The sequence below is a fragment of the Scomber japonicus genome, chromosome 19, assembly GCF_027409825.1.
Source record: "Scomber japonicus isolate fScoJap1 chromosome 19, fScoJap1.pri, whole genome shotgun sequence".
In the NCBI taxonomy this organism is placed as follows: domain Eukaryota; kingdom Metazoa; phylum Chordata; class Actinopteri; order Scombriformes; family Scombridae; genus Scomber; species Scomber japonicus.
Window position 1 is genome coordinate 9,009,687 of NC_070596.1, and position 21,545 is coordinate 9,031,231.

Genomic DNA, 21,545 nt, shown 5'->3' on the forward strand with positions numbered 1-21,545 from the left:
CATATATTAATATATGTATTCTTCTTACATCTTTAAAGTCACACCATCACACTCCTCTACTTGTGGCTTGGGAACAACTCAATCTGTGTGAATGATAGATGAAGATGTTTCTCAGAGATAGACAGGATACAGCAGAGCTTTTCTAACCTACAAGTTGAGTTTTAACCTCACACGCTCATCATGGACGTGTGTCACCACATTCTAGGCTAGTCCAATTAGGACTGTGAGTTCCAAGCGGGTACTCATTTAAGCTCCACTCTTGGAATCCTCTTTGATAAACAACACAAACACGTCATTGATTAACATTTCTGATTAACAAAGCGCCGCACAATTGATCAACAATGAAAGAACATTTGTTGTTAATAGCTGGACTAGATCACACAGTGTGGGAAAGGAAGGACCGTGGTCCCTTTTTTAGCACCGCCGTCCCCCTCACCCGTTGCTTTCTCAGTCAGGCCTAGTCTAGTGAACCCCTAATTAACAAGGAATCAGGCCGAGAAGTGAACCGGGGCCAGTGGGCCTGGAGGTGGCCTGAACAGAATGTGGAACACAGAGGATCAGTGTGTGCGGGGTGAACGGATTCACAGTGGCTCCAGAAGGACGGAGGGAGGCTCCCACACTGAGTCATTAAAAAGCCTGGGTCACATTGATGGTTTGGTTTAGTAGAGAGGAGTTCAGAACAGCACACTTAGCCAGAGGGACACACACATAGGCAAGACATGGTTCTCAATTAAAGAAAACTGTTTAAGGCCAGGTTCTTATTGGTCATAAAAAATCCTGTTATAAAAGCAGTCGTTAATTGGTTTACCTTCACTCTGTTGACCATTAAATCGTTATGTAATGGATGGGCTTTTATTTTCAGCTATCTATCTCAGAGCACAGCAGGTGGGACTGCATTAAAGAAGCCTGAAGTGAAGTTCAAAGAAAACAAGGGCGACTCAAAATACAGTTTCACATTCTCAAGCTACGTTAATGAGGTCAGACTGAGCCACAAGTCCTAAACCTAAAGTAAAACGCCACCCCAAAATCTACATTTTGAATGTCAAAACACTTATATAGAAATAAAAAATAAAGAAAACTTCCCGGACACCGCAAGGACTTAGTGACAGGTGCGTAGGATCAAAGACTCCTAACTTAAAAAGCAAACCACAGAATCCCGCATACTGTCCATCACTAGAACTCACTTATATAATGCGGGTAAAAAACAGAAGTCAGCTTTCAAGTCGACTAGGTGGAGCGTTTGAAGCTGAAAATACAGTTTTTGGGTGGAGTATCGCTTTAAGCTTCAAGTCATTAATGAGTCATACTCTATTCTAGCAATACTGAGGACAGTGGGAGCAGCAGCTACAAACAGTAGCAGCCCTACAGCTCCCCAATGTAAGCATTACACTGCACTGGTGTTTAACAGTGCAGCATTGTTCTGAGAGAACAATCACACTTTATAAATATGTCAGTGTTGAATTATTTTGTGGATGTTTACCACTTAAAAAAACAGTTAGATGTAGCTTGTATTATTTTTTGGTTGCATTTCAAAACTACAAAATCTCAACTGCAAACAGAGATTTCCCTGTTGTGCTGTTGTGCTGTAGTCTAATTCCACCCACTGATTGTTTTTTTTTTATATGAAGTGAAACTAGAATTGAAGTAGTTTGCTCATTTAAAAACCACACATCTTTGATACACCCACGTTACAGCTTGTTTAAAACTGCCAAGGCAACCAACATCTTACAAATAGTGATAGTTACCTGGGTTGAAAAGGACTATAGCTCGAAGGCACCCCAGTTCTGTCTTATCCATCTGCATGTCCCTCATTTTAGACACCAGTTCTGTGAGCACTCTGCATGAAAAGGAGAAAAAAAAAAAAAACACAAAATCAGAGCTCATTCAAAGTCAAATGTAGTTAAAAAAAATACTATGTTTCTTTAATTCCTTTTAGCTACAATACTGCAACAACTGCCAGACAAAAAAAAAAAGTTAAGATCACAGGAAACCATTTGAGTTTAATTGGTACATTTTTGTAAATGACACACACACTACCCCTTCATGTGAATTATCCACCATTCAGACTTGGACATAAAAAATATGTTTTAACGACGCTATCCAACTCAAATCTATTTAAAAGCAAACACACACACACACATACACAAGTTTATTCTCCGGCCCACATAGGCACCGTTAGATCAGTGGAAAAGTTTACAACCCTGCAAAGTAATTATATTTAGTACATGGTTTTCATAAAAGGAAAGCCACAGAGTAAACACAAGCTGTAACCCAACACCAGCACTCCCACTGTCTGTGTGTGACATCACTGGTGGGAGTGTTGGTGCGTGGAGTTGCTCAAACTCCTCACCCCTCTTTGACTCGGTCACACCCTCTCCCCGGCGCTCTTTATTTTCGCTCTCGCTCTCGTTTCTTTTTTTTCCCCTCCCTTCCCCACCCCCCACCCCCCCACACCCTCTCTCTCTCTCTCTCTCTCTCTCTCTCGGATAGTAAAGTCAATTGTGGCTCTAAGTTCATTCTAATTCAATTTGCTCAGAGGAACGACACAGCTAAAAAAAAAAAAAAAAAAGAAAGGGGAAAAGAAAGAAAGAAAAAAAGAAGAGAAAAGAATGAAGTGTTTAAGTTAATCAGTCTCTTCATTTGTATGGCGAAGAGAAAGCGAGAGAGAGGAGTAGATAAAGAAACATTATCAGTTCTGTGTATCTTAATGCTCGGCACGGTTAATGCAGAGATGTGATATGTCCTGTGGCTACAAGCGCCCATGATTGAGTGGAGAGGCTGATCATCAGAGGGGCAGAGACCCTGGGAAAAAAGGGAAAAAAAGAAGAAGAAACAGAAGAATAGGCAGGAGAAGAGCTGTTAAAAATGGGTTTGATGACAGCACCTCCAACTGCAGGAATCTATAGATGTATGGATTATCAGAATCTCTTTTAAATCTAAATTACATTAAATTTCTTCTAAAATGTATTGAAGATATTAGAACCTGTATATCTTCACATTAACCCTAACCCCTTTACATTAACCCTAACCTCACACACACAAGCTGCAAAATGAATCTATCATAAATTATGTAAGCAAATAACTGATGATCAGAATTATTGATGATTCATATTCTGTGGATCAACTCATCTAAAACCTCGTATTTAGTTTTTTTTTTATAACTTTCCGAAACTGTGTGTGTACTGTATATCTCAGTTCAGCTCCAGGTGTGATACGATGCTGTTGAAAAGACACTGCAGCCTCATGTGAGATTTCAGTGTGTCAGACTGCTCGCTGTGCTGGAATGTCAATAACAGCCACCTTGAGCCACTTGTGCATGGATTTCTTTGACATTTTCCAAGCAGTTGGGTGTTTCTGTGTGACCCTCTGGTGCATACAGGTGTACATATTTAATATACGGGAGCCAATCGATAGTTCCTGTGCTGCTTTGCTTCTCATGGAGCACGCTTGCGACCTCCGGCCTACGTGTAATATTTCATTGAAAGGCACACGCTCCAAGAAAATGAAAACACTTTTTAATAAAACGTATTTAATAAACTATTTAATAGTGTGATTGTAATATGAATGAATCATCCCATTGTTATCCTTGTTCCCTGCTTTCTTTTGCAAAAGAGAGCTTGATCTCAGTAAGAGTATCTGAATAGATAAAGCTTAATAATCACTTAAGCACTGATAAATTCAACTTGCATTATCCTTATTAATCATTTAGTAACATAAGATATTCTAACATAAATTATTTTGTATTTTATTGTGATATGGATGAGTTGTGTTGAATTGAACTGAGTAGAATTGAATTAAGAAAGTCATTAGATACCACCACCAGATTAAGTATGCCTGCAATGTAAGCACTTTCTAATGAGGCATTCTTTAAAAAAGGGTGTTTAAGTTTTTATGAATGCTTTTTGCCATTATTAAGAATAGTGTTGAGATACCATATAAGCTAAAGCTACCAGCCAAACCAAAAAAAAAATATTCCTATGAATAATTATTGACCACCCAAGATGAAATGTGTTTTATTAGAAAGAGATAGCAGGAGATTGCACTTCCATTAGTTTCAACATGATAACTATTAAAGTGCAAGAAAGTTGGTAATATTGACCTGTCAAAGATGGCTCCCACTCCGGCACTGTGGGCGCTGTTGCGGTGGACGTGCAACCCGGTCGCCAACAGAATCCCGTCTTTAACTGCTATCGAACGGTGCGAAAATGATGCAATGAGGAGTTCATTCCAACCTGAGAAACAGATAGGGAGAAAGATCGAGGTATATATTTAAAAAACAAGCAAATCCCAGTACAAAAGTTCACACAGCTTTCACGCAAAATGAAAGTGACAACAAAAGAGGGGGGAATTCCAATGAATCAATTAAGCGGCGCAGTAAAAGCGTGCAGCTTTCTCAAGCACAGGCATCAGGTTATTACGAAGACATTTGAATCATGCTTTCTACAGAGACAAGCGTGTAAAAGGGATGAACTGCGCCTGCCATCACAATAAAGACAACAGGCTTGATGTGCCAAAGCAGGGGCTTGACACAGAGAGCGCCGGAGACACTAGACACTGCTTCTTGAGTGACAGGGCTCCTTTAACTGTTCTGCCTGGCAACACTTGCCTCTTCTCCCCAGAGTTGAGTTGGATATGTGAGGAGCTTGGATGCTTTTATCTGTGATACAGCAGAACTAAAGCGGTTATTTATAGAAAAACCTGAGAGCTGGGAAGAGACGAGCTCTCCGGAATAATGTCTCTCTCTGCTTTGCTGAAGTCTCTCTATCATTGTGTGTGCGGAGGATAAGGAATGATGGGATGGATTTTTTTTTACAGAGTATTGGATGGGTGTGTAATAGCATTTTTTTTTCTTTCCCCTCAAGGTGGATTAAGAATATAATGGTGTAATTTGGAGCGACAGGCAGGCAACAAGGCCAATGTGTTGGAAGAACCCAAAAGACCTTCCTGCATGTGATGTTAGTGAATGTAACAGAAGTGACAGATGATTCACACTCCGTTTTACGCTGCCGCTTCTGTGATCCTGAGTGGTTAGCTTGCTTTTCCACATATAGCAGATACACACAGTGAGCTATTCTGACCTTGGTGGACCTTACTCTTGCCTTAGTCACATTGCACAGAAGAGCCACTCTTGCTTATGGCCAAATTGGGTTGAGTAATACTCGATTAAAGCTCTTTTGCTTTGAGCTATATAGAGATATAGCGCTAGAATCTGTATTGATGTGCTGAATGAGTGTTTTCTGATTAAAGCTTTCTTTCTTTGGCTTTTCTGAGAAGTTAAAGCATGGTTCTAGGTGTTTCGGGCTCTATTCTAACACAAGTAGTTATATACTGCTGTTCAGGGTCATTCAATTTAACCACATCATCAGTTTAACTAAGATAAACCAATGATGTTTTGCTAGTACAGTATTTGATTTAAAGCCCTGATTGCTACGTGATCTGTTTTTCTACTTTCTTCATGTTATTAATACACTGTATCCATATGTCTTGTCAACATAAATCATCACTTTTTTATGAGCTTTTTGACAGACCTGCTCGTAGAAGGATGACCTGGTCGTCAAGTGGCAGCTCAGAGAAGTGGGGGATCCTCTTGGCCCACTCCACCAAAGTAAAGAGCTGTTTGTCGGCCGCCTGACAGATATTTGTCACTGGGTCATTAGGCTGCAATGGGAGAAAAAACACACACACAAGCCTGGAAGTTAGACATTCAAGTAATGTATGAAATTAATATGCTTTTCTGTTTGTTTGTTTCAGTCTGTGTATCTCTTTTGGGTGTCTTTTTGGCTGTGAGCCCGGTGTCAGGTTGAGCCACCTATCACCACGCACACAGACACATTTGTGCTTAGATGAGTGCTACCGCTGTGAATAATATCCTCTGAAGAGCAGCGAGTAGGAGGACAAAACAAACAAGTGATTCTGTCCCAGCTCGTGGAGGAAATACCTGCAGAGAGCTGGCGGTGAAAAGACGACTTTAACCGAGCAGACTCTTTCTTTGGGGACCTTTCAGCCGACACACAAATCAGCCATTTGGACAGCTAGTGGAGCTCAAGGCCCCCCCCTCCCCCCTACCCTTCGACACATAACAGAACAAGCGCTTAGGAGCTCAAATGGGACTTTAGAAGCAAACTGGGCAGGGCTTTCTATACAACTTAGCAAATGTTAAATTAATAAAAACCTCAACATTTCTGAGTAGGAAAAGAAAATCCATTAAAATATTGATAAAACATAACAATAAACAATTCTTAGTAGTGGGCCAGGCTGGCTAATAGACGTCACTGTATTCTACCATTTAGTGCTCAAAATAGGACCGGCAGTTTCTCTGTGAAATAAAGGTCCAGGTTAATCAAGGAGAAACAGTCCTATTGATTTCACCTCATTAGATCCACTTAAGCCTCTGGGAGAGATAAGCGTAAAAGCTGGGAGAGAGGCTAAAGAAGGATTTTTACAGCTGTGAGACATGGACATATCTATTATTTTAATGTATGGCATGTAAGACGCTGGGTAGGCTTGTAAAAAAAGAGTCTAAAATATCATAAGTGTTAACTAAGCTATGGTGAACATACTGTTACTGTGAATGTTTCATCAAATGTAAAAAATGAATTATAGCAGAACAATCGACCTCTACATACAACCTCTTACATTTGATGAAGAGAAGCAAATAAAACCAAATTTACAAAACCAAAAAAAAACCTTAACATTGTCTATATCTCTTTTTTAAGATTTAAAACTTATATATTCTTTTTAATTCTCTTAAAAAACTATTGGATGTTCTAGACGTTCCCCAACATTTCTGCCTGTGAACAGATAGTAATTTATGCCAATCCAGAGACAAGGACTGTCTGTCCTTAACTGTCCTGATATATCATATTGAGGAGCTTTATTCTTTGACCCACAGGGAGCTTATGAGCAATAGTGGAATTATAATGCAGCACTCATACAGTATGACTACCTCTCGAAAATGTAAATCCATCCGGGCGGGGGGACAAGATGAATCCCAAACAATACTGTCAATCTCTGATGGGTAATTTACCATCATCCCCACATGTACGTACCCCATCGGTGTGTACTGTATGTGCGTAAACAAAGACTGCACACACACTTTTGTGCATAATTTTACATCAAGTAAACATCCTTAAATGCTAAGTATCCCTGTGTGAACTCCCACTCTGACAAAAAAAAGACAACTTCCCCCCAACTTCCCTTCTCCCAAATCCCACCGATCGATGCTAAAAGCGCAGAGGATCCCGACATCAACTACAGCTCTCAAGAGAAGATTAGTTCAAGATGAAGGGAGAAGACGTCCCTCCACCCGCAGTCTCCTTTCATAACAGACGGGCCATAGACTATCTCATCCTCTCCTCCACGTTCCCTCCCTACGGTGTGAAACTCACACTGACTGCAGAGTATCATGAATGCAGTTGAAATATTTTAAAAAAAGTTCAACCAGACACAAAGACAACAGTGTTTTAAAGAAAAATTATTATCATTATTTTTTCTTCATGGGGAGAACATCTCATGAATATTTCAGCATCTGATCTCCATGGGAAACGGTGTGGACGGTGCGGCTCAGCGTGACAGATTTTGTGAGCCGCGTTTCCTCTCCCGAAAAAAATCGCATAAACAGACACAGCTAATTCATTCCAGAGGGGGGGCGACCCCAGTCAAAACAAAGAAAGGGGGGGGTTCTAGGAGTTTCACAAAATATTCGACTAGTTGCCTATCACACGCACTGGTCGGAACTGTGCGTCGTTGAAGTTTAATCGCTCATTTGTTGTTTTTCGCAGAAATAAAGCGCTGCATTTACAACAGATATGCAGCAGGGGGCACTGTGGGTAGTAGATGAGCCATCGCTATAGACATGCAGAGGCAGAAAGAAACATGGCTCTACGTCCCATTACTCAACTACAATAAACAGTGTGGAAATACTTTACCAGAGCAGATAAAACCATCAGCAACAATATATATGTCAGGCTACCCTTAAGTAGCACAACAGTATGCTAAGGTATTTAGAGAAGGAAACACCCCTGCTATCCCTGCTATTTCACCCACCTGTATTTGTTGCTATTTTCACGATCAATTGATTCCTGCTATTGGGTGAAAAAAAAGAAGACGACGTATCTCCCTAGACGAAATCGACTACTCAGCTAGTTTTTAGGAGTAGCTGATGGCTACTAAAATGCAGCTGTCGTGAATGCCCTAGTGCTCGCCACGCTTTGAGCCACCCCTTCTCATAAGAATACAAGTCCCAGGCTTCTTGTTAAACACGGCGGGCCTCATGAATGTTGTATGGCTATCTTAGCCATGTTTACACTGACCCGGTTTCTTTGCCTCTGTCTGTGGAGATGACAGGGGAGAGGAGCTTACACTTTCCCAGCAACAATCCTCAGGCATCACATTACTGTACTTACTGTTTAAGTCACACAACAGCATTTAGGATGTAAGCAGGGCCCACAATGGAGGAGCCCATTGTGACCTGTGATGGAATTACATTAACCCTGTCGTAGGAAAGTACAAAAAAAAAGAAAAAAAGAATTCACTTAGGAATGCCTGCTCGACTACTGGGAGTATCACAGTTGAACATATGAAGCAAAAAAGGAGGAGGAAGCTTGGACCAAGAATTGAAGCATCCACTTGGGACGGAGACTATAAGAAGAAATGTTAAGTTACGGGATTCTAGTCCCTTGGAGCAGTTTTTTTTTTTAATGCTTGCCACAAACACGCAGTCTTCATTCCAAGTGAATCAAAAGGTTTATAGCCACGCACGCTCCACCGCCGTGGTCGATCATCCCAGCAACTTAGAAAAATGCCAGGCTTGCATACTGTCCCATGAAATTTTCATCACTTGAGGAGGGGAGACGAAAGATTTGCCTTTCAATTTTTCATTATTCTGCTTGAACCAGACTACACTAGCGTGACTACAGGGAGAAAATTGGATGCTCATACAGATCAGTATGAAAATGAATTACTCAAGTGTCCCACTTTTTTTTATTTTTTGAGAAAAAGAAACTGTCCTCCTGTGTCGGGAGTGGGGGGGATGAATCACCAGCTAATTATCATCTAAATAACACAACACTTCCTGCCTACAGTTCAAGAAAAGAAGAAACAAAACCTTTATATAATTCAACGCATATGATGATAGAAGCAGAAATAACTCAAAGATAGAAAGAGAAAAATAAAAGACAAACAGGAGTCAAGAAACACCTTCAGGATTAGGGGAGCCAAAGCATCTTTTTTTCTCCCCCTCCTCCTAAGAGATGGCCTCTCCTTGTCCGACTGAAGGCACATTACTAACGCCTGTTTAACTCCTGTTCTAGGTCACCATGAGATAAACACACTTTATTCAGCTTGGCCAGACCCCGGCCATTAGACAGTGGCGGTGGCCTATTCATGGTGTACACTCATTGCCTGAGCCCTGTGATTAATTATAGCACGGGGCAGCGCTTTTCAATGGGGACCTTGCAGGGGGGAGGCAGGGGACAGGACTGCGGAGAGGAGGGGAGTTCTTGTGGTCGGGACAGCCTGAATGCCTGCGCTGTGCCAACATCCTGGGACCTGTTTCGGTTCGGGGATCAGTTCACCCAAATTGTACAGAAAGTATGAATCTCCAGTTTACTCCTTTAAGTTGGATTTGCACAGATTTTTAGATACAATGCAATTCATTATTTCTCTTTTTCTATTGATTTCTCCACATTTGGAACCCCCACTTTCTAATGCATTGCTGTCAACACTGCTGTTGGACTGTAGAGGGCTGCAGACAGACAGGAATGAGCTCCCTCCATCAATTAATCACCTCATTGATGGAAAAATAACCAAAAAAACAACTATTTTTGTGATTGATAAATCATTGAAGTGATTTTTCCAAGAAAATGTCTCGCTTTTTTAAGGATGTTGTTTTTCTTTGTAATGGTAAATTGAATACGTTTCAACTTTGAGTTATTCGCTGAACAAAACAAGCAATTTGAAAAAGACACTGTGGGCTTAAGTAAATTATGACTGGCTTTTTTTCTGCATTTTCTTACATCTTATAAATCAAATGATTAAACAATGAATCAAGAAAACTGGCAGATGAAACATAAATGCATAAAATTGCAAAATAAACTTGATCCATTCCAATCCATTTCATTCTACCATTTCAAATGTATAAAAAAAAGTAAAATAACACATTTTCTTAGTTTTTAATACAAATGAAACTTGCAGAGTCAGGAATTAAAATGATATGATTCCAATTAAATTCAATAAGCATTAAAATGGAATTAACACCCAGCCCTTGTTTTCATCTATTCAGTGTTTCCTATAAAAACCTCCTCTTCTATATGCCAGGCAGGCAGTGGGCATCGAGGGACCCACCGTGGCTGAACCCAAACACACTCTGTGCATTAGTGTGTCTGAGCTGCCAGCCGCTCCCCCTCTACTCCCAACTCCTTCTCCTTCTCCCTCTCCCTAATGTCAACGCTCATCTCCTACATTTCCATCTGGCACCCCAAAATAGCTCCCATTTACTCACATAACAGCCTTCACATTTCTACCTTTACTTCACAGGACATTTCCCTCCCCTGAAGCAGATGAATCCCAGAAGAAGATGCCCCCCCCCCTCTCTCTCTCTCTCCTTCCGTCCACCCCCCCCTCCCTCTTTCCCTCCCTTGCCTCTGCCCCCTTTGGTAGGCTGTTGCACAGCTCCTCTGTTTCTCATGTTCCAGCAGGATTCCTGAGAAAGCTGAGGCTTTGTGGGATGCTTTCAGGAACAGTCTGCCTGTTGCATTATTCATCACTCTTAGTCTCCTCTGTGTCAAAGACAGCCCACAGTGCCCAGCTGATACTGAGGGGGATAGATGAGGAGGCTCACAGTGAAGGAGCTCATACGAGGTGAGGTGAGCCAGCGCTCTAGACCACAAGCAGTCCCCTCCAAAGGGACTGAAAGAGGGAGGACACACTGTACACACACCCAAAATTCAATCAGTGTCTTTACCAGGCAGGCAGCAGGGTGTTAAAAAACTTCCCGGGAGTCTGGTAAAGACTCCACTGCAAAAACAAACACAAGTTTTATTAAAGAGGAAGCAAAGACAGCTACATGCTTTTTTAAACAGTGTCCCAATTCCTATCCGCATGCTAATTCTGGGTAATGAGTACGCAGGGTATTTCCACTGAAAAGAGTGATAAAGTATACACTGTGATGTCAGTACTTGATCTGTGCTTGAAGTGTGCTGTTACTGGCCTCAATGAAAATCCAATGCAAAAAAAAAGAAAAAAGTGAGAGAAGCTTCTTACAGCTGGAAAAAATTTAAGCAAATTGCGGACAATGATGGGAGAGCTCCAGCAAGATTTTTGGAACGCAGAGAATCGAGTATAAGCCATAAGCTATAAATCTGAAAAAAACATTTAACTCTCTCTTTTGGGTAAGTTTTTCTGGCAGCTGCCTTCCAAAGTTGCAGTTTGACTGACGTCCGTTGGCACAAGTCTTGTATCATTAAGTATTAATAGAAAATGGTGAAAAAAAAGACACATTTCTTACATTTTGACTGCAAAAACACAACAGTACAATAGTATACAGTAAAGTATTCAAGGACACAGTTTAACAACACCTGATGATGATGTGCAAGTTAACTGATTTCATTAGTTCTAACCCCCGAGCCACAGCTGTCCCATATGGAAGTAATAGTGAGGTGTTCTGTTATATGAAAATAACAGACAAGATGTGAGTCTGTTACTATTAAAACACCTCCAAGTGCTTTATCATGCTTAAACAATGGAGACTTACCAGAAGCAGACAAAGCCGAAGAAATAAGCTGTGTCGTCAGTTTAAGACTGTTAACGCTTAGCATGGAGCAAAGGTGCTGTTGCAGTGGTTATGTGCATTTTATACATTATGTTTTTATACTGATTTAGACAGATGGTTAAGCTGTTGGCCAGAACTATGGTTGAGTTGCCCTCTCCTGTTTAGATGTACAATATTACACCCACCAGTCAATCAGAAATGAGTACTTTCAGTGTTCAGGGTATAAATGGAAAGAATGGAGAGCAAGTATTCACTCTAATGTTATACCCTAATTAATCTAGGGGTAAAAAAAGCTCAGTGTCAACCTGAGCATGAGTATGTACAACAGAATGACACAGTATGTGAGTGTAAGAATGTATATTAAAAAACAACAACAACTCACCGAGTTGGATGGCACACCGAGGTTGGTCTCGATGTAGGTCTCAGTTTTAGGTTCCACCGCCTGCTCGGCTTCCAGAATCTTCTCCACGGGCATGTCCTCGTTGGCGCAGCTGGTTGACTCCACCTCGTTCTCATTTCTGTCCTTGGCTCTCTGGCGCTCCTCCTGAACGGCTGCATGTAACAAAACTGGTTCCGGTCACTACTGCTGTTTTTTGGTGTTATTATTATGATTTTTTTTTTTTTTTTTTAACAATGTCAACATGTGTTCTACAGCACATGTATGTTAAAAGAAAGACTTTAGAAGACTGTATGCTTTTGATTACTAAACAAGCTTTTCATTAAGGGTTCAAAGCATGTTTTTCCCCCCCCAAGTCTTCTGGTAGTAATAAAGTCATATAAATCAACATTTAATAACATTCTAAGTTGACAATGAATCAAATGACTATTATTGTGTTAAAGTGCTTACTTTTAGTGCTAGACCCACAGAGAATTGTTACCCATTTTACCTTTACCCTTTTAGCCTCTTTTAGCTTCCTGTTATGCTTTTACAGCATATTACTGTTATGGAGAGTCTCACCGCTCCCATCAACCCCTGAATCAACCCCCTCCATTTGAATAAAAGCTTGAATTCTTGCTTATTTTGTGAAAACAAATAGTCCAAAGTGTGATGCACATCAGTAGTTAACCCAACACATGGTCAGCTCTTGTTTGTATCTGCATAAACATGTGCATACAATACGGCTGTGCATGCTTGAGTGTGTATTTGCTTGCCCATGTCAAGTATCTTCATGTGCCTGCCCCATTCAGTGTGTCTCTGTAAGCCAACGAGTAGTGCATAACCCAGTAAGTATTATGCCAGTAAACATATCCAAGAGAGTTCAATCATCAATAATTGCTTCGACAGTGCGGATGGAATATATTCAGGACCTCAGACCTACATTATGCACAACGCAGCAGCGTGGAAATGTTCAAGGACTTCTCTCAGCTTCCTTATCAAAGAGATGTGTTTTTCATGTCGTGCTCAATGACAAACAGCCGGCTCCTTTTATACACAAATCATTTATAGACACATAAATAATGTATGGTCTGTCACTCCGTCGTTACGCCGTGCCTGGCCACCAAATACTCAGTGACAGAACAGCTTAAATTAAAGAAAAAAAAAAAAAGCCTCAACACAAATCAATGAAGACTTTGTCCTGTAGAACTTTTTTTTTATTTTTTTCCATGTCGCACATAAAAACTGGTTGAGGCAGAACTGTGTTGGTTCTGTCATCTGATTGGCTTGGCGAGGAGACACAGGAAATGGTCTGTGTGCTGAGCAGACACCGAGACTCACTGTGGCCGAGGCAAGAAGAAAAACCGCACCTCCACCCTCAAGTGAGGATGGAAAAGATGCATGTGTGTGTATGTGTGTGTGTGTGTGTGTGTGTTTTGTCTTTTCAAAAGGCTATAATTTACTTAATTCAAGACACCACAGAAAAAGGCACTGCGGCTTTTTATAAGTTTGTCCTGCACACATGGATTTGTAAAAAAGGTCTGGACATAACGTGCTGCATGATAAAGGGCTTTTGGAAATTCACTGTCAGCATGCGAGCTTGCATACACACCTGGAGAACCGCCCTGCCCCTCTCTCCCTCTCTCTCCCTCTCTCTCTCTCTCTCAAACACACACACACACACAGACACACACATACATCACACACAGGGTTTGCAGGATGATCTGTCTTCTTACGTTTCCCTTACTCTGGTTTCAATTCCAAGTCCTGAATCGGAGAGGCCGTGGTCTTGTTGGGGGGGGGGGGGGGGGGGCAGGGAAGCAGGGGTTGTTAGAGGAGGAGAGGGAAAGGGGGCCCCACTTTAGAGGAACTGCTGTCTGGCGGTGGAGGTCAACCCAAGGGTAGAATACTTGTGTTGGAGTCAGGGAGAGGTGAGGAGGGCTGAAATCATGTTAGCTTTATTCTAACCCCCCCTCCTTCTCTTCTCCTCCTCTCCTCCTTCTCCTCTCCTGACTGGGAGAGCATAAATTCATTTAATCCTGTTTTTCTGTGGATTCGCTTAGCCTTTTGGGCTACTGCTGCCTTGTTCTCTAACCACAGCCCTCGGGGTGCAGGGGGAGGCTTAGGCAGCACTGCGAGTGAGGCGAAAGGCAGTAAATGATAATATCCTTGAAAGGAGTAAAGAGCCCTACAATGATATAAATAAAAGCGAGAGGGAGGGGAGCGGAGGCCAAGTAAAGGTCAAGACAAATTGGCCTTGGACAGAAAGCGTATGTATCCAAAAAAACACCTCTTCTTCTTCTTCGTCTACTTCTTCTTCTTCTTCTTCTTCTTCTTCTTCTCTGTGGCTCCAGCACACACACACCTGCGCACACACACGTGCTTAACACCTGCTGCCGTCTCTGCTCTTCAGCTCCCATGCTACACTGTACGCCGTTCGGTATAATCTATGCATTCTATAACTGGATTCTGTATCTGTGGTGCTCATAATAGCAGGAGGCAGTGATTGATTTGTTCAATGTGCGAAAGAGTGCTTAACAGCACTGCTGAGAGCGCTAACATTTTTAACACCCTTGTGGAGTGTTAAAATTCACACCTCACTGCCTGTTTTCTTCTTTCTTCTTCTTCTTCTTCTTCTTCCTCCTTACAGAAAACAACTCTTCCCGATCATATCTGCTCTGTAATCTGTCCTCTACGGTCCTCTACTGTACTCCCCCCACGAGCACGGCCGATATTTCTCAACTCAGTGTTTACAAGTCAGGGTCGCTCTCAAACACTGCAGTAAGCAATAAACGTGGCATCAAACAATCGCAACATTTTTCAATGCCGTCATTACAGGGGAGCCGCTCTCATTCATTGAGAGGATATGAAGAGGATGTCATAAATCATGCAGGACGCTAATAGGAAACGTTTGTATGACTATACTTCAGTCTTTATATACATCGCACACTTGGTGATACAAGTGGAAGGCCCTTAAACACAACGCTCTTGATATCTTTTGTGTGTGGCTGTTTTTGTGTTTTGATGACTCGTCATAACATCAGGGCCGACGCCGGTAACGATCAGTGGAGCGGCGCTATTATGATTTCAATAAAGACTGGGATTTGAATTTGCACCTGCACAATTTGGTCAATATATTGTGATTAAAAGCACAAATGGCCAATTTTAAACACTCACTGCCCTCAAGGCTCCAATCACAACCTCAGGCAACATTCCTGAAGCAAAACAAAAAATGATGTTGTCAATTTGTTACTGTTTAATCAACTGACTCTGTGTGTAAGTCGTAAAGGGAGGTGAGATTTAAAACAAAATGTAATGTTTGTTGTCAGTGAGCTGTCAAAAGCAGCATCAGTAAATAACTATGAGCTGGTGAGTGGTCGCTTGTGTTCTGTGCTATTTTTATAGTTGCAGTTGCCTGAGGTGGTTCACTGATACAGACCCAAGAAAAATAACATTCAGCCTTTTCATATAAATGTTTGAGTTACCTGCTTCCGTTTGAATGTATTTTATGTTTTGTGGCTGGTTAAAGGTCTACTGTATATCCACTTGGTAGCAGGCGCAGTATGCATTCCACCAGTAGCCTCTAATTTGAGGAATGTGGCACAGGTTTTCACCTTGCTTTTCAATTACAAGACATAATTCAATTTGAGCACTCTGATTACATTTTGTGCACTGAGTATCTTGTAAAATAAGCACACAAAACATCTGTGTGTTTGTGAAAACAAGCCCGTTCATAGTAACTGGGTAGGCTGTTCCGCACAGCTTCCGAGTTTATACAAATCATTAGGGGCACAAGAGTGCAAACGGTGACATCCACAGGATGCAATGGAATCCAGAGTTCACACAGCTCCATTGTTATGTTTTTATTTCTGCAGTTTACATCACTCAACTCCCTCAGGACTGCCAGTTCTCATAAGCCCACACTCTGTTTCCACATCCAGTAATGCTGAGTTCCCGGGGCTGCCACAGTACAATTATTTCCCCCAAAGTAGTGCTTAGAGCAGAACATTTTTAAATACAGTAAAGCCTATGGCTGCAATGCACAGCATGATGCAGCAGAGCAGAATCTGAGTTGTAAGTGCCTCTGTAAAATTTGATAGAGGGCATGGGAAGGAAGTTGCTTGGCTGAAATGAAGCGAATGAAAGAGGGACAGTTTATCCCTGTCCAGTTTATATCAAACATAATCAAATTTGGTGCTTCTGAAAAGGCAGAGTGGTGGGTTTGCAACCAAAAGGAAGAATCATATTTTGCAATAATTGCCAAACTCATCATCTTGCAAGTTACTGTATCTGGCACAAACCCCATTAAATGAATGAACATGTCATCACAGTGAATATACTGGCATCTGCTCAGATTATCATGTTCAACAGCAGATTGAGAACACATCCTCTATAAAAATGGTCAGCAGGCAAGGCAAGGCAAGGCAAGGCAAGGGAATGAGATGATCTGATGTGAATGTCATGAGTCTGAATTATACCCACTCATAAAACTGTCTTAGTAAATGTTATGCATGTATTCTGTGTGTTTCTGCTCACAAAAAATGACAAAAACATTCATCTTATGTACTTTTGACTGCACTTCACTTGTACTGATTTCCAAAAATAGAGCCAATCTCTGTGTTTTCATGTGTGTCTATGAGGATTAATACAGATTTGAGGGAATGGGTAAGAGGGACTTTATCCTCAACGGTATGTGCTGTACCTTCTCTCTTCATGCCCATGGCTAAACACTTCTGGTAGCGGCAGTACTGGCAGCGGTTCCTCTGACGCTTATCGATGACGCAGTCCTTGTTGTCGCGACAGGTGTAGCTCAGGTCTTTGCGCACCGTCCTTTTGAAGAAACCTTTGCAGCCTTCACAGCTGTATACCCCATAGTGTTTACCTGAGGAGAAAGAGCAATACAAGGATGGTCTGTCTAGTATACAAGGATATATTTTCCTTCTGTTTCTGTCTAATTGACATATTATGAATCTGGTACACTCATCTTTTTCAAGGGAATACAAGGGGAAAAACATGTGCCTGACCTTGTATAAAAAACACACAAACAGAATACAGGAACCAGCCTCTAAAAGCTTTGAAGAGCAATTATAATGAAAGACCTATTAAAGTGAACAGTGTGCGTTTGGGGGGTAATGCTGGGTTGGCTGGAAAAGAAAAGAGGAGCCTTTCTCAAAGTAGGCTGCAGGGGGGCCCCGTGGATTTGCATTAACGTAGTGTTCCCACATCATGTTGTGGTACAGGACATATCGTCTCCTCCACCGTTCCCAACAACTCTTCTTTGTTATTTATGACAGATGAAGCCCATTTATATTCTCCAGGGTTGCGCAAACTGTTTCTTTGTTAGTTCTTTGCTGGTCGGACCACCGGAGAAGATAAATAAATCCTCCTAGCACAGTTAAATGAAGCATGACTTGTTATTAAACATTGTTTTGATTTCCCCCCTTGGGTCCATGTAACACTGATGACGCAGGATGACACTAAAATTGTCCAATGACTCAGAAGACCATATAAGACATCCATGCAAAAACTCTTTCTACCATATAAAAAAAAAACATCTTTAAACTCTGCCCCTCTCTAACCATGTCAGATGCAGAGAAATGTGTCCATGTCTTTATCTCCTCAAGACTGGACTACTGCAGTGCGCTCATCACAGGAATCTCTGGCAGGAGCATCCAGAAGCTTCAGTACATTCAGGACTATGCTGGTAGGATCCTGATGAGAGTGCGAAACTCAAGCAGAGGAGCATCTTACCCATCCGTGCCTCCAGTACTAAACTTTGCACAAGAGGAGCCTTCCACACAGCACAGACTCTGGCCTAAAAACCTCTCTATCCAGGAAGGCTTTTTCACTACTGTTTACTCTATGTAGTGTGTTCTATTATTAATACTGTACAACAAATGAAAAGTGTGGTACAAATTAAATGCATTCTTATTATAAACATTTAAACACAGGTTTATTTGTTGGCTGTATGAATAACAGAAAAAGCTCTACTGCTGTGGGAGTCATGGTAACAGTTAGCCATGGGTTAAATGTTCTTATGTTTAAAGTGGTTAAGCTAGCTCTTGACCAAATGATAGACCATGATTAGGAGAACTCTGAAGTAGGCGTGTGCTGTTTGAAAAGCCCAAAAAATGTCCAAGGATGAACACTGATAATGTTTTTTTTTCTATTTTGCTTTTTTTTAAACCCTCGTAAAGCAATGTGAGGAAGTTTGAATTTGGGCAATCGCTAATCTGTGTTGAATTAAAATGAATTAATTGAAACTGAAAATGGGGACATTCACAAAGTTTCAAGTCTGGTACAAGACATTTTGAATCTTTAACAGCGTGAAAACTGGCAAGATAACATTTGAGTCAAAAATAACATTAGCAACATATGTAATCCATGCCGAGCCACATCATCAATACAGCAGTTTTTGCACTTTTCGGTTAGACATTGAGCAGATTAATATTTTGCTGAGTTCTGATGTTTCTATCTCTCAAAATGTCATCAAATTTTAACTTATGTTTCAAAAATGTCCCAAAAGGTTTAAAATGTCCTCATCTTCATTCCTTATACTCTTTGTCACAGTAATATTGACATACGGTAATTCCATGTATCAAGACAAACCCTTGAATACTGCCCTGTCTGACTGAAGCTTTCTGAGACAGGTTCTTCTCAGAATGTGCCTGTGTTTGTCTCTAGTCTCTGGGGGGAAAAAAGCCAAACCCTCACAAAGTTGACGCTACCATTGCCATGCTTCATGGTATTGATGCTCTCAGATGAGTGATGGGTTGTGCCTGGTTTCCTTCAGACACAGCACTTCTTTATTTCAGTTGAAGTTGAATTGAGTTTTGGTTTCATCAGACCATACAATATTTTGCCTCATGATTTCTTTCATGTGCCTTTATGGCCACTGCCCTCTTGCGTATTTTCTCAGGAGTGGCTTCTTGTTGGCCACCCTGCCACTTAGCCCAGATTTGTGAAGAATTCCACTGACTGTAGTCCTTCCAGGAAGATCTCCTGTTGCAAAAAGCTGCAGTGTGGAATTCTTCCAGAGCGGTCTGTGGGCCTGTTCTCTGACCTAAGTTCATCTTTGGATCTTCTTTGGAGGTTTCACAGTGTGGTTAGAGCACCAGCTTTAGCAAGATGATGGGTAGCCCCACTTTCTTTTCATTTGGTAATGATGGAGTCTTGTGTAATCACAACTGCTGAGAAATTATATTTATACCCTTCCCCAGATGAATGGCTCCCCACAATTATAAATAATTTTCCTTGGTTTGGGTTTGACTTTTAAATAGTCTCTTCCAATGAATTCAGCTTCAGTCATATTACCTTTTTCATTTCAATCTATGTATGAGAATTTGTTGAGAGCAGATTGATATCTTTCAGAAGCACTGTAAAACATGTTTGCTTAATGGCACTGACTATGATCCCCATAACTAACAGTTAACTGCATGTAAAACAGTGAAGGCGGAAGTGGAAAAAGTATTAGAATATTGTATGTATAGTATAAAATGAACACAATATCAAGAAAAACTGATCAAATGATGGAATTACTGCAATTCATGCCGGTATACCTGGTAAACTGGAATATAACCCAACATACTTCAATCCAACCAACCAAAAACCGATTAGTGTGCTTGCAGTACATATGGTCAGACAGATGTTCATCACACTCTGATGTCACTCACCTGAGGAGCGGTCACCACAGATGGCGCAGATGTGTTTAGTGAGCGACAGGGCCGTGCCTGAGGGTTGGGCGGGCACCTTCATCACGCCGTTGAGGCCCAGCGGGGGCTTGATGTCCTCCGTACTGCTGACCGAGTTCATCGGAGAGTTCAACTGGAACATCAACACACAGAAACACACATGTGGACAGGTCACACAAAGCGACATCATACACCCCATTACACAAGCCAGTCACATAGCGGTATAGTGTATAGACAGAGATGGATTGGTTACACATATCGGAGAATCAATCTGACTTCAGTTGTGTCATGACAGCCAGCCACAATAACTTATTAAATATATTATCTCAGAAATTATTGTGATAAACGATTTGGGGGAAAAAGGGATTTCATGAGTTAGGAAGTTCTTAAGTATTCTCCTTTTGTCTTAAAAGAGACAAAAGGAAACACGACCACAAAAACAAACACGACCACCAAATGAGTATTGTTTTATGTCTTGACATGCTCTTCTGCATCAGTAGGTGGTATAATAAAGCCACGATTCCTCATTCCAACTGCTAAAGCAAACTGTTATTGAAAGTAACATTGTGTCTAGCAGTATAAGAAGTATATCTGATCTGGCTTCTGATGAAACATTAAAATCTTATCAAGAACTCAATTTACAGTTTAATCTAAGAGATTGATCAAACGTCTGAAGATAACTGCTAACGCAATGTATGGCAACTGTGGAAACCTCAGGCTTATCTGGCAGAAGGATTTGAATTTGAACATTGATAATGACTCTTGGGCAAAGATAATTTCCAGTGCAGACTGGTTTACAAGAGAAGCTTGGGGGAACATTTGCACAGTATAAGATTATTCCTCATTATTTTACACCTGTCCGTCTTCTCAGGACGAGTTTACTAGAAAATAGTTAGTGCTGGAAATGTAAAAGGCAAGAAGGCACTTTTATTCATGCAGTGTGGGCCTGTCCTCTGGTTCTTCTATTCCAGAGAGGTATAATTAAAACAATCTAGGAGTGGTTAGTGCCCGAGTCAACACAATGTTGCCTTTTGGTGGACAGGTTGTGTTTACCCAAGATTTCCAAGCCAATATTTACTCTTGCCATAACAGGCTTGATCTCTTCTGCTAAGGTTATGCTTCATAACTGGAAATGCCAAATTAGACCTGAATATAGAGGCTGGGTTAATTTAATGCAAGAGTTACTGATAGTCTACCTGTATAACCATAAAGAATCATATTTGCTGGTCTGCAAACAGTTTATGTGTTATATAAAAGGAGAGAACATGCGTAGGATTCTGACACTGTACTTTTGAGGAATATTTGACATTTGGGTATATTTTAAGCCATTGATGTGAATATTTCTTTCTTCAGTGAATTATTGTTTTAAGAGAATAAGCAGGCTCTGTTTTTTTTTTATTTTGTTTGTGCCACAAAGACTTTTCTTTAGCTTTCAGGATCGATGGATGATGCTGATGGATTTTTGAATCATCACATTATGGATGCTGCAGAGATGATGATGTGCTTTTGTTTAGTCTGTGCTGTATTTTGCACTTGTTTATTTGCATTAATGTTCTTTAAAAAGATATCAATAAAAACCTAAATAACAAAAAACAAAACAAAAAAAATCATGTGGCATTCTCACTACTGTTTACAACTTTTTCCAAGTTAGCGGGAATGCATAGTCTCTCAAAATCAACATGAAACAACTGAGTGTAATGGTGTTTCC

General features: G+C 41.0%; 1 protein-coding gene across 6 annotated transcripts in view; it reads right to left on the reverse strand.

Annotated features, from left to right (window-relative positions):
• Positions 1-21,545, reverse strand: part of rxraa (retinoid X receptor, alpha a) — a 105,683-nt gene that overhangs the window by 2,083 nt on the left and 82,055 nt on the right. For 4 of the 6 annotated variants that reach the window (XM_053340690.1, XM_053340689.1, XM_053340685.1 and 1 more), the window contains 6 exons: positions 19,820-19,970; positions 16,849-17,028; positions 12,153-12,337; positions 5,529-5,658; positions 4,100-4,232; positions 1,746-1,837 (listed from right to left, as the gene is read on the reverse strand). In XM_053340690.1, the coding sequence (XP_053196665.1) occupies positions 1,746-1,837; positions 4,100-4,232; positions 5,529-5,658; positions 12,153-12,337; positions 16,849-17,028; positions 19,820-19,970 (871 nt within the window). The remainder of the gene's footprint in view (positions 1-1,745; positions 1,838-4,099; positions 4,233-5,528; positions 5,659-12,152; positions 12,338-16,848; positions 17,029-19,819; positions 19,971-21,545) is intronic. The other 2 variants (XM_053340688.1, XM_053340687.1) reach the window with 1 other exon arrangement.